Source organism: Rhamphochromis longiceps, linkage group LG10 (genome assembly GCF_057381845.1).
Source record: "Rhamphochromis longiceps isolate RC_006_pf linkage group LG10, R_longiceps_female_GT1.1, whole genome shotgun sequence".
In the NCBI taxonomy this organism is placed as follows: domain Eukaryota; kingdom Metazoa; phylum Chordata; class Actinopteri; order Cichliformes; family Cichlidae; genus Rhamphochromis; species Rhamphochromis longiceps.
The window spans coordinates 28,836,795-28,852,135 of record NC_140566.1 but is presented as its reverse complement, the minus strand read 5'-3'; the positions used below and the strand labels follow the sequence as shown (position 1 = coordinate 28,852,135).

At 40.5% G+C, this 15,341-nt stretch overlaps 1 protein-coding gene across 3 annotated transcripts in view; it reads right to left on the bottom strand.

Annotated features, from left to right (window-relative positions):
• cadm1a (cell adhesion molecule 1a) overlaps nucleotides 1–15,341 on the bottom strand; it is a 503,561-nt gene that overhangs the window by 5,177 nt on the left and 483,043 nt on the right. For all 3 annotated transcript variants that reach the window (XM_085421220.1, XM_085421222.1, XM_085421221.1), the window contains one exon: nucleotides 8,508–8,636. In XM_085421220.1, the coding sequence (XP_085277346.1) occupies nucleotides 8,508–8,636 (129 nt within the window). The remainder of the gene's footprint in view (nucleotides 1–8,507; nucleotides 8,637–15,341) is intronic.

Genomic DNA, 15,341 nt, shown 5'->3' with positions numbered 1-15,341 from the left:
AATGATCTTGAGTGTCAGGAAGAGTGTTGCTCACACCTTCAAATTAACCTTGTCAAGTTCACACAAAAAGGGACTAGCCAGCCACTTCAAACCTAATTTACAAGAGTTATTCACAGCCTATCAAAGTAGAGGCGATGATGACAATATTTTAGGAAGAATGAGGGACAGTAGTGCCACATTAAAAGCACAAATGCTGCCTGAAAAGAGAGAAACAAGGTGCTGGAGTGCTGCAAAAAAGGCTGGCTAGAATATTATGCAGACCTGAAAAAGAACGTTTACCCTGTCTGTTCTAAGGTTTTACGTATCAGAACACAGTAAACAAAATATCATCTAGTCCTTAGCATGTGTTAAATTAATTCAAATGTAACCTTGACCTCAGATGAACAACATCATCATTTATTTAACAAAGATTGAGGCAACATCCAGAAGTAGTGTGTGAAAAACTAAGTATACCTCATGATTCAGTAGTTTCAAAAACAACCTGTTAGCAACAATACCGTGATGTAACTGATTTCTGTATGACTTTGTCACCTCTCACATTGCCAGGAAGGAATTTTGGATCCACTCTTCTTTACGTTGCTTTAGACCAGGGATCAGCAACCCTGGGCACACGTGCCAGGGGTTAACTGATGGCACAACTGTAGCTTGTAATCGGAAGGTTGCCGGTTCGAGCCCCGGCTCGGACAGTCTCGGTCGTTGTGTCCTTGGGCAAGACACTTCACCCGTTGCCTACTGGTGGTGGTCAGAGGGCCCGGTGGCGCCAGTGTCCGGCAGCCTCGCCTCTGTCAGTGCGCCCCAGGGTGGCTGTGGCTACAATGTAGCTTGCCATCACCAGTGTGTGAATGTGTGTGTGAATGGGTGGATGACTGGATATGTAAAGCGCTTTGGGGCCCTTAGGGACTAGTAAAGCGCTATATAAATACAGGCCATTTACCATAGCTGGACTGGCCATCGAGCATACCGGCCGATGTTGATTTTTCATTTTTATGGGCCGATGTTTTGTTTAGTTTTTTTGTAAACATTGAAAGGTGGTGGATTGGTCAGATGCTGGCCGGTGTGTAAAAATAACTTAGTTGTTTGGTGGTGGCTGTGGCGGAGCTTCCACAGAGGCAGGTGGATGAGAGAAAGGGGAGGCAGGAGGAGGAGAGACCCGAGGCGACCTGCAGTCTATCTGGGTCAGATATAAGCCAAGTTTAGGTGGAGTTTATTTTCGTTGTGCTGACTTTTTACAGTCAGTTACAATAACTCGTACTGCGTACTAGCTAGCATGACGGAGTTTCTATACAGCTAGGCGGGTGATATGATGTTAGTGATAGTGAACTTTATTCATAAGGTTAGTTAGTAGAGTTGCCGTCCCATAAAAAGTGTAATCGTTCCGTATTCAGAGAAAATATTATGCGTTTCGTGTTGAGCTGAAAAAGAACACAGTTTGTCCCGGACTTCAGCTAGAATGGAAAAAGACACAAAGCTGGAGTTATTCTGTCTTTATGCTGCAGCTGTCTCTTCTCCTCTCATCCTCTCCCCCTCCCTCTCCTGTTGCTACTTCAAGCGTGAAACTGATCAATGATCAGCTGATCGGCTTTTCTCTCTTGTTTGTTTATCCCCCACTTTGCGCCAGAAAGAAAAAACCAGCTGATGTCACGGTAAACAACAGCAGCACGTTTAAGCTTGATCAGCTGTTGTTAGAATTGATGTAATATTAATTTCTAGTATCAGCTGATGTTTGCTGGAGCCACAGCAGTAAAAGCTGCTGGTCATGATATCAGTTTGGATATGTGGTGAGAGGGAAACATGAAGATGAAACCAGGAGATGTCCTTACTGAATCATCAGAGCTGAACAGGTGATGGAGAAACAGGTTTACCTTTTAGGTGACATGAATGAGTTGAAGGGAAGTTATGAACTGTTTCTGAGAGACAAATAACACCAGGATCATTTTATAAGTAGCTGACAGCTGGTAACTGTGCAGGGATGGGTCTAGCAAAGTTTTGCCAGGGGGCCAGGTAGGGCATTAATAGGGAGAGGGGGGCACAAAGAAATACTTTTCTTTCTTATTCTCATTAAAATGTCTAGCTTTTATTAAATAATTATCTGAATCTTACAACCAAAGTTTTTATTTGATGTAAAATGTATAGAAATCATCTGACCATCTGCTTCAAGATCTGTCCGCTCAGCGCAGCATCAGCACCGCGGAAATACACGGATACATCCGTGGACTCAGGACAGAATTCACTATGTGTTTTTGGGACTTTCAGGTGTATGGACCAATGTTTTCTTTTCTGATCAAACCAGAAAGCGTTAATGAGCAGCTGGATTTGCCGTGCATTAACTGGCTGGACACAGAGGACATCGAAATACAGCTGATTTGACTCTGTGGGGGTCAAAGTTTGCAGAACTACAAACGCAGCTGGATTTGTTGCTGTATTTGGCTCTACATATCTGAGTGTCCTCAGGTAGCCGTCTGAATGCTGGACACTCGGAGACCTGTATCTCTGAGTGGGAGACCAGAGATCACATTAACATGTGTATCTCTGTAGTAACAAACATGCCACATTGGCCCAGTTTATTTTTCTTATCATTGGTGTGAGCAGACCATAAGTAGCATTTGCATTTTCTGTTGTACAGTCCATTTGCTATTATGGATAAAAAGTGTTGTTTTTTTGTTTCAAAATAGCTGCTAACTATTCGCTGATAGTTGCCAACATCTACAAACAAATTTAATTCTATAAAGTTGTTCTATATAGTGTGTAACTGTTAATATAGAGCGTTATTAAAATTATTGCTAATGCAATCGTATGGCACATTGCACATAAGCATTTCACTGCATATCGTACTGTGTATGACTGTGTACGTGACAAATAAATTTGAATTTGACATTGACTTCTGAGGAAATTTTAGATGGCAGTCATCATGCTTCAGACCATTGAGGCTTGCATACATTCCTTCATGCACAGCTCTCTTAAGGTCTCTTTGCAACACTCTGACTTTTTCAAACATGTTGTTGTAGATTTTCTGACTGTCCTGCTGCATGACCCAATTTTGGCCAAGCTTCAGTTGTCAAACAGATGGTCTCACATTTGACTCTAGACTACTTTGGTCTACAGAGGAGTTCATGGTCAACTCAATGCAATATGGTCAAACATCTCCACTCTCATCTGCCCAAAGGACATTGTTACAGAAGTGTTTTTCAGAAGCAACTTTTCAAATCTAAGCTGTGCTGCCAAACAAACTGTACTTGTTCCGTCTTTTTCTAATTGTATTGTCATGATCTTTGACATTTAACATGATAACTGAGGTCTGTAGAGTCTGAGATGTAGCTCTTGGGGTTTTTTCAGTTTCTTTGAGTATTGCACAGTCTGACCTTGAAGTGAATTTCAGACGTCCACTGCTGGCAGACTGGCAGCTGTCTTGGATGTTTTTTTGTGAATAATCTTTCTAGCTGTAGAATGCCAGACTCTATTATTCGGAAATGGACTTATTACCTTTCCCAGACTGATACAAAGCAAAAATTGCTTTTCTAAGATCATTGCCTTTTTTTTCTCCTTGGAATTTACACCTTTATATTTCCAGACCAGAAAACCGCCGAAAACGTCTGCTTTTATAGAGGTGCCTCCACTTGCAGATGATCAATTAATCAAGTGCATTTGATTAGCAGCAGCTGGCTGCTACTTACCCTCTTCATTTCTATGGAAGCAGTAAGGATATACTGTAGAGGTATGTAAGGACAACACGAGAGATCCCAATATTTTACTCCAACTTTAATCTGGGCTTCAATCACACAACTGAACACTCAAAGCGCCAAAGGCTAACCCTCTCACTTCCCTTCACACTGGGTGTGAGTGGAGCCACCTAGTGTTTTTTTACACTGCACCCATGTGAAAACTTTTTCTTTTATGCTGTATATACTATAAAGCATGTATAAAGCAAGAAAATAAATTGAATATATATATGTGTATATATTAGGGCTGCCACGATTAATCGACTACTCGTGATTATGTCGACTATTAAAATCGTCGACGACTAATTTAATAGTCGACGCATCGTTTGAAGCTTTGTAAGATCACAAAAGACGCAGGAATAAGTAGTAGGATTTAAGAGTGTAATAACAGACTGAAACAGAAGATGGCAGCACTGCATGTACAAGGATGCCAGCTGCCGTTAAACCCCGAAGAAGAAGAAGAAGCAGCAGTGTCCGGTATTGTAGCTGTGTCCAAATTCAGGCTGTGCCTGCATTTGTAGGCCGATTACGTTACAGCGACACGACGAAGACTGTCCAAATTTGAAGACTCCGACAAGTGCGCCCTTCATTTCCCCAGATTTGAAGGATGGGTCGGGTGTATACTTTGTGGCCCAACCTATTCCAGAATTCATAGCGCGGCCCTGCTCAGTTTCCAACAATGGCGGCAGCTAGTTTTAATATTACTCTTATTATTCTTTCTGGGTCACAAAATAAACGTTTAACATATTTTCAGGTGAGAATGTAACTGTGTAAACTTCAAATATCTGCTTGGTTTATCGAGACATCACATATTTTCCAAAGCGCTCTGACGTTTTCGGAGACGTCTGTTACCCACCAGCTCGATAGCTAGCCGGGTTCAAGGCTCACTAGAGCCGGTGAGAACACCGGACTCCCGGCAAATCATTTTCAAACCCACTGCCATCTTTCGCTATCAGGTTAAACATGATATAGAAGTCACTTAGATAACTTAAAAATGTTATTGTTTGGCTTTTTTCAGTATTTTATTTGTTCCTGAGTAAATCGGTTTGGCTGAGATTAAAGTTATAGTTTTCACACAGCTGAATAAATGTCAAGCAGACAACTGACTATCAGATGCTCGAGAATATACTCCGGTGTCCTGTTATATTTTAGATAGCAAGGAGCAGACGGCTGAATTTATTAAACTTCACTGAAACAATCTGCAAATTTCATTAAAATCTAATAAACTATCATCTTGTCTTTATTTTTAGTTAGCACATACTAACTAAAACAGCACACACTGGCTGTAGCTCTGGCAGCCACTAACCAGAAGGTCGGTGGTTCGATCCCAGGCTGCTCCAGTCTGCATGCCAAATATCCTTGGGCAAGATACTAACCCCATGTTGCTCTCCGATGCATCCATCGGACTGTGAATGTGTATGAATGTTAGATACTCAGCACTTAAGAGCTTAGAAGTGCTTGTGTGACTGGGTGAATGAATTAGTTGTATAAAGCGCCTTGAGTGCTCAGACAGAGTAGAAAAGCGCTATATAAGAACCAGTCCATTTACCATTTACCTTAAAGCTGTAAGCTAATGATAGTTATATAAGAGCAGATGCATGCTGGTGCAATAAGCTGTACGTTTTACGTCCAGTGGATGCATGATCCGATTAGTCGACTAATCGCAAAAATAATCGGTGACTAGTCGACTATCAAAATAATTGTTTGTGGCAGCCCTAGTATATATATAGTTATGAAGTTATGATGTGGAATATATATATTTGTATTCCACATCATAACTTCATAAAATTATTAATGTGTCTCAATTTGGCAGAAGTTTGAACAGTAATATCAGACTTTTGTGGTCCTCCAACCTTATCTTCAGTTAATACAAATCTGCTGCTTCACTTACTCTCAGGGCTGTGGGTCCCTTCAGGTAAGTGTGATGTTGAGTAATTATTGGAAAGTTTTTAAAGAGGTAGTTAAAAGTTGCCTGAGACAATATTTCTGTTCTAATTCAAATATTTTCTGAGTGGCTGCTGCAGCCTCACATCTGCATAGGTGTAGCCACCAAATGACACCAACCCCCCCCCCCCCAAAAACAACAAACAAAAACCTCCCTCCTCGTGATTATTATTATTGTTCCGTCATGAATATTTATACTTGGCCTCCAGGCACTCTACCTTGTAAACAGTTTACCTCTCATAATATACACAATTAGTCCAAGTGGCCTGAATTTTTATTTGTACTTGCATCTTATTGCTGTTTTATATTGAAAACATGTTGCGAGTCGCCTAAGAGGAAAGCAGCATTGTGACAATAATTCCAAAGTGAACACTAAAGGATACGTCCAGTTTATTACAGCTTATATTTCATAGTTTTGCCAGTCAGTTTCAATATCTCTGCATGAGCCAAAGTAACTGCTGAGATCTGGAACCAGCAGAGACAGATGTGTTAGGACTCATGAACAGCTGGATGATTTGGCAGGGTGTAAAATGCCAAAAGTTTAGCAAGACTGTCCAAATCATTTTATGAGAAGTGGGCACAAAATAGGCCCGAAGTGAACCCGTTTTCCCCTATTTTTCCTTACAAAGGTCCCAATTCCACAGTGGGTCAAAGTTGAGGAAGTTGGTCTGTGAGGTGTAATGGATGTTTGGACAGTAATTTCAAAGTTGCTTTCTCCTCTAAATAAGTTTGACCAACCTGGGGGGGTTGTTTCTGACTTCTCTGATTGTCTGACTGCACCTGTTTCTTTCTCCCTCTAACGCTTTTTTCTTCTTCTTTTTTTAAGCAATGTTTCTGCACCTCTAGATCTCAGTATTGGATTATGGATTTCAATTCTTTTATTACTGACGAAAGTGGCTGAAAACATTATATACAGAATAGCAACCAAGTTGTAATAAACTAGAGTTATCCTTTAAAATCTGCACTGCTGCACTCGGTAACACAACAGTGGGACTGCTTCACATGGCTGTGTGCCTGGTCTTCGGTGTCAATAAGTCACGTCAGTCGGAGTCAGCTAGACAGAGGCTGTTTTTGTGTGTTGATCTGGGAAACAGTCGTACGAATCACTGGAGCTACTGCAAACCTCACTGCCTCAAAGTTTCACTGCACCGCTAAGATCTACCAGCAAGCAGCTTGCATGTTGCTTCTAGACACAAATGTGAGGAGCCACTCAGAGTTCAGCACCACTGAAATAAGAGCACATTTCCTCTATACTTTTAATTTGCCTCATTTACTGTACTTCCTCTCTAAAGTGGTTAATGTACCCAATTCATTTCCCCCCGCATAAGAAACATCAAAGTGTGAAATGTGTTATAGATTCTAATTATTTCTCTGTTGTGAGGACGGCATACAAGATTTGTTATACTATGCGGCAGGACTGCATGAAAAATGTAATTTTACTCATCATCAGTAACCCATAGCCTTAATAGCTGTCTTTCCATCATTTTGATAGCAACCATCCATTGATGTAATAAGTCGTTTTTGCAGAAACAAAGTAAAGAGGCTACACTTGACAAACTGCCTGCTGGGACAGATAATGCTTAAAAGGAAAGCTGCTGTGAAATAACAGGTACTTCTTAAAAATGATACACAAAATTTAAATGTATCATATGGAGCTTTTGGGTATGCCTTGCTAATAGTGGATTAGACCCCCCCTTTTGCCGTCAGAACTGCCTTCTTCGTGGCATTGATTCAACAAGGATTTGACAGCTGAGCATCTATTATGTGACTCTCCTGTTCCAACATATCCCAAAGGTAAATGGTAAAAAGTAACAAGACTTGTTCGTACACAGCAGCTTCGCTCTCTACTTGAGGACTCAAAGTGTTTTATACAGTTCTTATTCACCAATTGATACAGGTTCAAACAAGCACTGGTTTCTATCTGACATTCACACAAATTTACACCCAGATAAACGCATCGGGAGCAACTCAGGGTTGCCCAAGGACACTTTGGCATCTGGTCATTAGATGACCCACTCTACCTCCAGAGGCACAACCAGCCTTCAAATGTGCTCTATTAAACTAAGGCCGTTTGAGTACAGGGAATGCATTGTCACATTCAAGAAAAGCAGTTTGAGATGATTTGAACTTTGTGGCATGGCCGGAAGTAGCCATCAGAACACGGGCACACCATAGTCATAAAGGGATGGCGGGTCACGCTGGTAGTGTGTGTCAAGCCTGAACTGTTGATACAAGGCAGGATAGATCCATAATTTCATGTCATTTACTGCATATGTTATCTCTTATCCAAATGTTGCAACAGAAATAGAGACTCATCGGACCATATAGCATTTTTCGAATCTTCAATTGTCCATGTTTTTTGAGCCCAGGTTAATTGTAGCCTCAGTTTGCTGTTCTTAGCTGACAGAAGCTGTGCCCGGTGTGGTCCCGGTGTGCAACTTTAGCCCATCTGTATTCAGAGATGCTCTTCTGCATTAGTTGAGGTTAGTTTACTGACTGTTGCCTTCCTATCAGCCTCGCATCAACATGAGATTCCCCCCCAGAGCACTGATGCTCACTGGTTCTTTTCTCACCTTTGGACTATTCTCTGTAAACCTAGATATGGTTGTGTGGCATCTCAATAAAGAAGTTTCTAAAATACTAGAAGACCAGACCAGTCTGTTTGGCACATTGCTCTGCTGTCCAGTTTGTGCTTCAACGGGTCATCTTGACCATGCCTAAATGCATAAATGTATTGAGCCATTTGATTGGCTGATTTGATATTTGTGCTAATGAGCAGTTGACCCAACTGTATCAACATTCAAACATTTAGCAACTTTGTTTTTAGACATTTCCTATATCTACTACCTTTGTGTCTTGCAAAGTAGCGTCCCAAGACAATGAGTAGACAGAGCATAGCGAACACGACCACAGCCACCACTCCTCCGATAACTGCATGGTCCACTGTTCTGGGTGCTCCTTCTCCGGCTCGTGAATCTGAATGGGAAGAAAAAACAAAATCAGTAACAGTGCTACTAAAACTTCTCCTGACATTGAGAGAATAGCGATCAGCCACCAAATCCCTACCACACAGTCTGAGAGTTAAAGTGATAGAAATGAAGATTATATTTAATACAAGGCATTTAGATAGAGGAACTTTGGAGCAGCAATGCCTAAGATGCACTGCTTTAACAAAACCGAAGATTTGGACTTAACCCATACACTCCAGTAAATCCAGAGCTGCCTGGTTGACTGTCATGACTGTCGCTCTTGTGTTTCAAAAGAAATGAATTTAATACTGCTTTACTCTTCCTGAACGAGCTCAGTGGAAGAAATAAACACATGCAGACACAGATGTCAGCAGTCTTGTGCAGAAATTTAACGTATGTGTTTTTTGATGGAAAAACATGTTGACACAGGTCCTTTCGTAATCATATGGAGGTCCAGAGGGTGTACTAAGAAGCAAGTTTGACATAGCAAGTGTTTCTTTGTGTTAGCTCAGTCAGACATAATGGGTATCACAAGGGTGGTTATCAACTTCCTTTGTTAAAGCAGGCTTTCTGCTTCAGGCTCTGCACGCGCTCACATAAAAGGGGGGCGTTTGACGCGTTCGACATTTCTTCTAAATGGACCGATCAAGACCGACCAGCTTCAGTAAGAAGGAACAGTACAGACAGAGTTATGAAGAATATTAAAAAGTTGTTACTGAAAAGCAACAATGGTGCTGCAAATAAGGAGAGATCGTTCATTTTGTAAAATCACAGGTTAACATATATATATATTAATACTTAGTGTACACTTACTGACATTTATTCAACTTTACAACTGTACTCAAAAAGGGTGTAATCCCTTCAATGCAGGGAAAATCAAGGAAGCCAATTCAGTTTTTGACCAAATCAACTTACTACACTGATTCGTTCAGCGATCACACACACATATGGCTCAGTAAGCTATATGTTTAGATATTGACAGGATAAGAAATGGTAAAATGTGATTCTTACAGGTGAGCTGTTCAGGGCCAGGATGCATGTTTAGCTTGTGACACATACAACATACCACGCTTCGATCCTATGTTAACAACACCAAAGTCACAATTATACCACAATTTTTCCTCACTGTACTCAAACTATGTGTCCAAACCTCATCAGCAGTTTCAGTTTTTAACTAGTGATCTTAATGCCTCTTTTATGTCGTTTGTTTTTCATTAGCATGCTGAGCTCTTTATCTTAAGTAGAATTTCGCTGCATGTATAGTAAGACCTCTGAAGTCATGGTCACGATATGTGATAACCCTATATTTTAAATAACAAATAGCTAAAAATGAGTTAATAAATAGTTTTTAGAACTTTTTTATTCTAATTACAGAGACTTGCAAGAACAATTGATTGCCAGGGTTGGACTTGGTTATAACCAAAGGGTTAATATAGTGACACACATCACGCGTTACGCTGTGCAATTTGTGTTGTTTTGATTGCTCCATAGTTGCTCTCCCACAAGACAAAGAAGGACTTTTTTCTTTTCCTGAGTTCAGTCTGGCTCCTTTGTCTCTTGCTGACATTTTAATAACCACTGTACGAAATTGCCACAACAATAACTGTTTGGATTGCAATCAAGAATTGATTAAGAATAACCATAGTCATACCAAACGAGAAATTATTCAGTATTGTACCTTTCATTAAGAATCTGCTCGCCATGGCTTGTGTATCGTTGTGAGGTTTCATGATTAGAAAAATAAGTCTTTAAAATGTTTTTTTGTATGCAACCGTGCCTAAACAAAACAAACTTTCACAAATTATTAACACAGTGGGGATAGTTAATCAAGTTTCAGAGCAGGAGTTGGGTTAAAAAACAACACAAAAAACATCTGTGACTGGACAACAGTCCCCTAAAGTCCTTGGTTGCAATGCTATGTGAAAGCTATTGATCATGTGTAGGGATCCATGACAACCCTAAGTTAATATCCATTTGCCGACGTGATTGGTCCTTCATGGGACAAAGCATGAGGACATTTCTTTCCCCACATTATGCCCCAGGAAGGTGAACGGCTGCTGGAGAGAAGATTCACATGGCTGAACGCTGCACTGAGATGTGACCTGGGCTTCATTGTGTATTCATGAAGCACATTTGTATTCAACATAATATACATGTACAGGTACATTTACGTGCTTTTAGCTTATTTTGATACCATTACACCAACCTTCATTTCCACACTAATGCTTTCTTTTCTTTCTTTCTTTCTTTTTTTACTGAAAATATTTGCAGAAGCCTGGAAAAATGAACAACATCCAGTTCTTAGCATTCAGTTCACACATGGAGCAGACCTTCAGCCCCACCATCCATTAGCTGAAGTAACTCACTAAAAACCCCTCCACATGCTTCTCCAGCCTAGTTCTACACGGGGGATTTGCTGAGTGAGCTCCAGAAAACAGAAAGAGCCAGGCTGCAATTGATTAACGAATAACAGAAACAGAGAGAGAAACATCATGGATACCATCCCTACACACCTGCATTACCCAACCTGAAGGAATGGAGTCGGGAGTGGGGAGGGCAGCACAGCGCTACCTGTCAAACTCAACAAAACATTACCTGATAGATCTAATAGGTTATTTTGACTTCAGATTTTCTTTTTTAGTGCTGGGCAGATTCAATTAAACTGAGCAGGAATCCTTCTGACATCCAATTCGCTCTTGTCAGGCTGCAAGAGCTTTGCTTTAACACACTTTCCTATTACGATGTTAATGTGGACTTTGGCTTTCGGGGAGGGGAGATTACGTGTGTGCGGCGTGGTCAGGGTGGTGGAGGTGGATCGGACGGTTGCAGAGGATCAGTCCTGATTGTCTATATCAAACTTTCCTCCTTTAAATTAATTTAAGATGAAAGGAAGGCAGAGAACATCAAAGTCTCCACAAGTCTTTGCATAATATTATGTTGCTATTTAGAATAATAAGCCCTGCCTTATGGATTTACATGCATAAGATGAAGTCTTTTTCCTTGTAGGAGGGATATGTGTAAACTGTGGTCTGGCACTAGAAGGAAGATTTGGGCTTATAAAACAGCACTGCCTTTAATTTATTAGAGCGGGCATTCTGTTAATATGTGTGTCTTGCAGTATCTCATTTAAACCCAGGCCGTACCGAATAAATCAGTCTGTGCCGACAAGAGCAACTTGTCTGCGATTTTTTTGCAGTAGGAGACTTTACAAAACTAGTTGCCAAACAGTTGTATTCTGGTAGTATTGCTATATCAAAGCAAGGTCTCCAAGCATCTATGCCATTTTGCAGTTAAGTTTCAACCCTGCAGTAATTGTGCCACTTTGTTGAGAAATTTATGTTAATGTAACGTTTAATTCTGTGTCATGTGAATGACTGTGTCTTTCACTAGCCTGGCCCACGTCCTGATTTTATGTTTGACAGCTTTTTAGTGGGAAAAGTTAATGGCTTGGACATGAATTGAGCTGCAGTTTGGGGAAGGCCTCGAAGGGGATTGGCGGTGGCTACCGGGCCACGAAGAAGATAATTGAAGAAGATAAAGAATTGAAAAGGCAAGGGAGGGTGGGGCACATAAACGGGAATGACCACTTGTAGGACTGAGGGAACCTATATAGATGAGAACCAAAAGGAGCGTGTTTGGAGGTGTGGTCCCGCTCCTGAAATTCCGATACTTAATCTCCAAATAGAAGTTAATCACGGCATCATCACAAAGAGATCGTGTGCCATCTTTATCCCATTCAGCTGCAAACTGATAGCAGACTAACTCCACCCAATTGCTGTTTTATCGCCATCTTGATACATTAAAGTTGCCAAAAAGGCAAAAAACTGTGAGTTCTCAAAGATCTGGTGTCTGTCTTTAAAGCAACCATTTCAAGAGCAATGACAGAGCAAGCTCATTGCACACATCTGCAGTAATTTCGGTTGTGCTATGACACAGCACAATGGGTTTTGGTTCGTTTTACCTTCTAGTTTTTCCCTATTTGGCTATCTTCAGCCCTGTCCTCATTATTTTCTTTTCTGTTTAACTGCTTCCCCAACCCCAATTACCCCTGTGATTGGCTATACAGTCTTGTCTTCCCCTGTGTTGGATAGCATGTTTTGTCACGTGGATTCTTCTTGTTCCCTTTGCTTCTTTGTGCATGCCTGGACTTCTGGATTTATACCTTTCCTTTTACTCAACCCTGAGGAATGTTTTCATCAGCTATTAAACTTGCTTTTTGTTGAATTATTCAGTCTCCAGTGTCCTGCATTTGAGTCCACTCATCCGTGAATCATAACAGTCGCAGCAGCATTAAGTTCTTGGTAGAATGACAAAGCCAACAATTTCTGTCTTAATCAAACCAAAAAAGCAGAAAAATGTTCTGCTTTTAATGAGGCCTGTTTGCAAGCCAAAACTGTGTTAAAGTGCTGTCAATTTCTGCAAGCACTCAGTCCCAGTCATACCATACAAAGCAATTTGCATGTCATACCAGTGAGTATCACTTATGAGCAATTACTGTCACCCAGTAAAATACAGTACATTTTTTCGTTATTATCTCACATTGGAAGTCAAACTTTAAATTGCACGGATCATTGTTTTAGCAATCAAAGGAGTGCAAATTCAAAACAATTTCAAGTTTTGCCTTTCCATAAAAGTCACTTCTGTCATGAATAAATAGCATCTGAGAGCCACATCAAAATGGGAATTGTGACAGTCTATTCCCTGTAGCTGCAGCACTTTGTATTAATTACAAAACAAGATAGAAACAAAAGCATAGTTACAGTAAGCACTTCCACAAACAATAATATCCCAAAGCAACCCCAGCCATTTATAAAATCATATTAAAGAGCCAGCTCTCAAGTCAACCAAAGTTCATCAAAAATCCAGTCATAGTAATGCCTCGAGGGCCAGTGCTCAAGATAAGGTTTAAATCCTGTATTTCCCTGCAACTTATACTTCTACTACATATGTGCCGCTTAAACAATGCTACAGCTTCAGCAGCATCCATCCATCCAGCCATCCATCCATCCATCATCTTCTGCTTATCCAGTTCAGTTTCTCTTTCTGCCTTAGCCTTGTAACGAACTGGCCACTTGTCAGTAAAGAAATATGCAGAACAAAGAAATATAAAGTACACCTACTCATATCTTAACAAACAGCCATAAAACAGAGACATATGGCTGTCACCAACACAGCTGGCTCTTTGTCTGTGCAGATGAAACAATTGCAGTGTTTGCCTTTATAAAATTCTTGTTTACTTATCGATTAAACAATCTTTGAGTGTCATGTCTCTCTCTTCTAATGCCTCTGATCCATTAGATATATATTGCTGGGGTTACAACTGAAAACAGTGTTCAAATTTCCCACACAGGATAGCCATTAACACAGAGATGGTTGTTCCTTTCTATGGTTTTGATACCAGGAAAAAAGCTCTTATTAGATAATTCTACAATAAAAATACATTGAGAGAAAAGGTTAGGGAGTCAGAAGCGAACTCAGCTGCTGTCCTTCAGTTTAGCTCCTATACTGCAGCAGCACCACTAATAAAACCTGCAGAATCTTTTAAATCACTGGTGAAGCTGTTTAGTGTGTTGATGAGGCCAAATGGGTTATTAAAGGGTTTAATGTAGCTTTACTTGGTTGCTGCAGCACATTCTGAAAAAGAAACATTCATCTCAGAACGGAACAGCCAGCAGAGCCACCAAACATCATGGGGAAAAAGCTGGAGTACTACTTTATGTTTAGAGGTTATGTACTGTGCTGTCACTTCAGAATATAATTATGAATGGTTCATCGAGGATGGTTTATCAAACAAGGTGTCCGAAGGGCTAAGCCGAGAATGCAACTGTCAATCAAGCGTGGTCATTTTAGAAACATCCACCTTATTTGGAGATGTGAACTATCTCATTTCATAGGGCGTGTTGACAGAGGCTTGATTTGAGACAGAGGAGATCTCCTAATTGGATCTTCTAATCTGCTAATTAAGCATTAGTGATTTCACTGGTGTGCCCATACTGCTTGTAGATAGAGGGGCAATCAGAATAACAGCAGTACTATGTGGGTGGGGTGTCATAAGAGCACATTGGCTTGTCAAGATCCACTTCCATTGCCAACAACACTCTTGGTTAAAGAGTGAATGTAATTAAAGTCCCAATGAACCCATTCATTGAACCTATTTAAAAATGTCAGTTAAATCCTTTGCCTCTCGGGTAGCGAACCACACTGCTTACATACAGAGTGACTTGGCCTAAGATTTATTGAGTCTTTTTCGAAATGTCAAAAAAAAGGGGTGTCATTTTAAAAAGACAGCAGCACCATTAGAAATACAGAGTAGAAAAAGAAAGTAGCTACGGGGTCGTGTAAAGTTGAAATTGAAATGATTATTAAGACTGTCATGAAGTTTTTCTGACGTTTGATTTTAGCAACGATTCGGAGACTTCTTTGGCTTTAATGACCTCGGCTGACTCTGCAGCATGTTTGTGATTCAAAAGTCCTCATTACTTTTGATGTATGCTATAGTAAATGAAAAAAAAACCTAAAAGACTGCTGGAGGAGCTAAACCGCATATATTGTGATGTTCAAAGAGTACTTCAACAAAGTTAGAAGGCTTGTCGGCAAGTTTGAAAGACACAGAAATAAAAATACAATGGTCAAAATCGACACAGCAGAGCCTGAGATATCCTGACTTTTATTCCTTTGTACGGGCAGGAATCCAAAAATAATGGATCACACC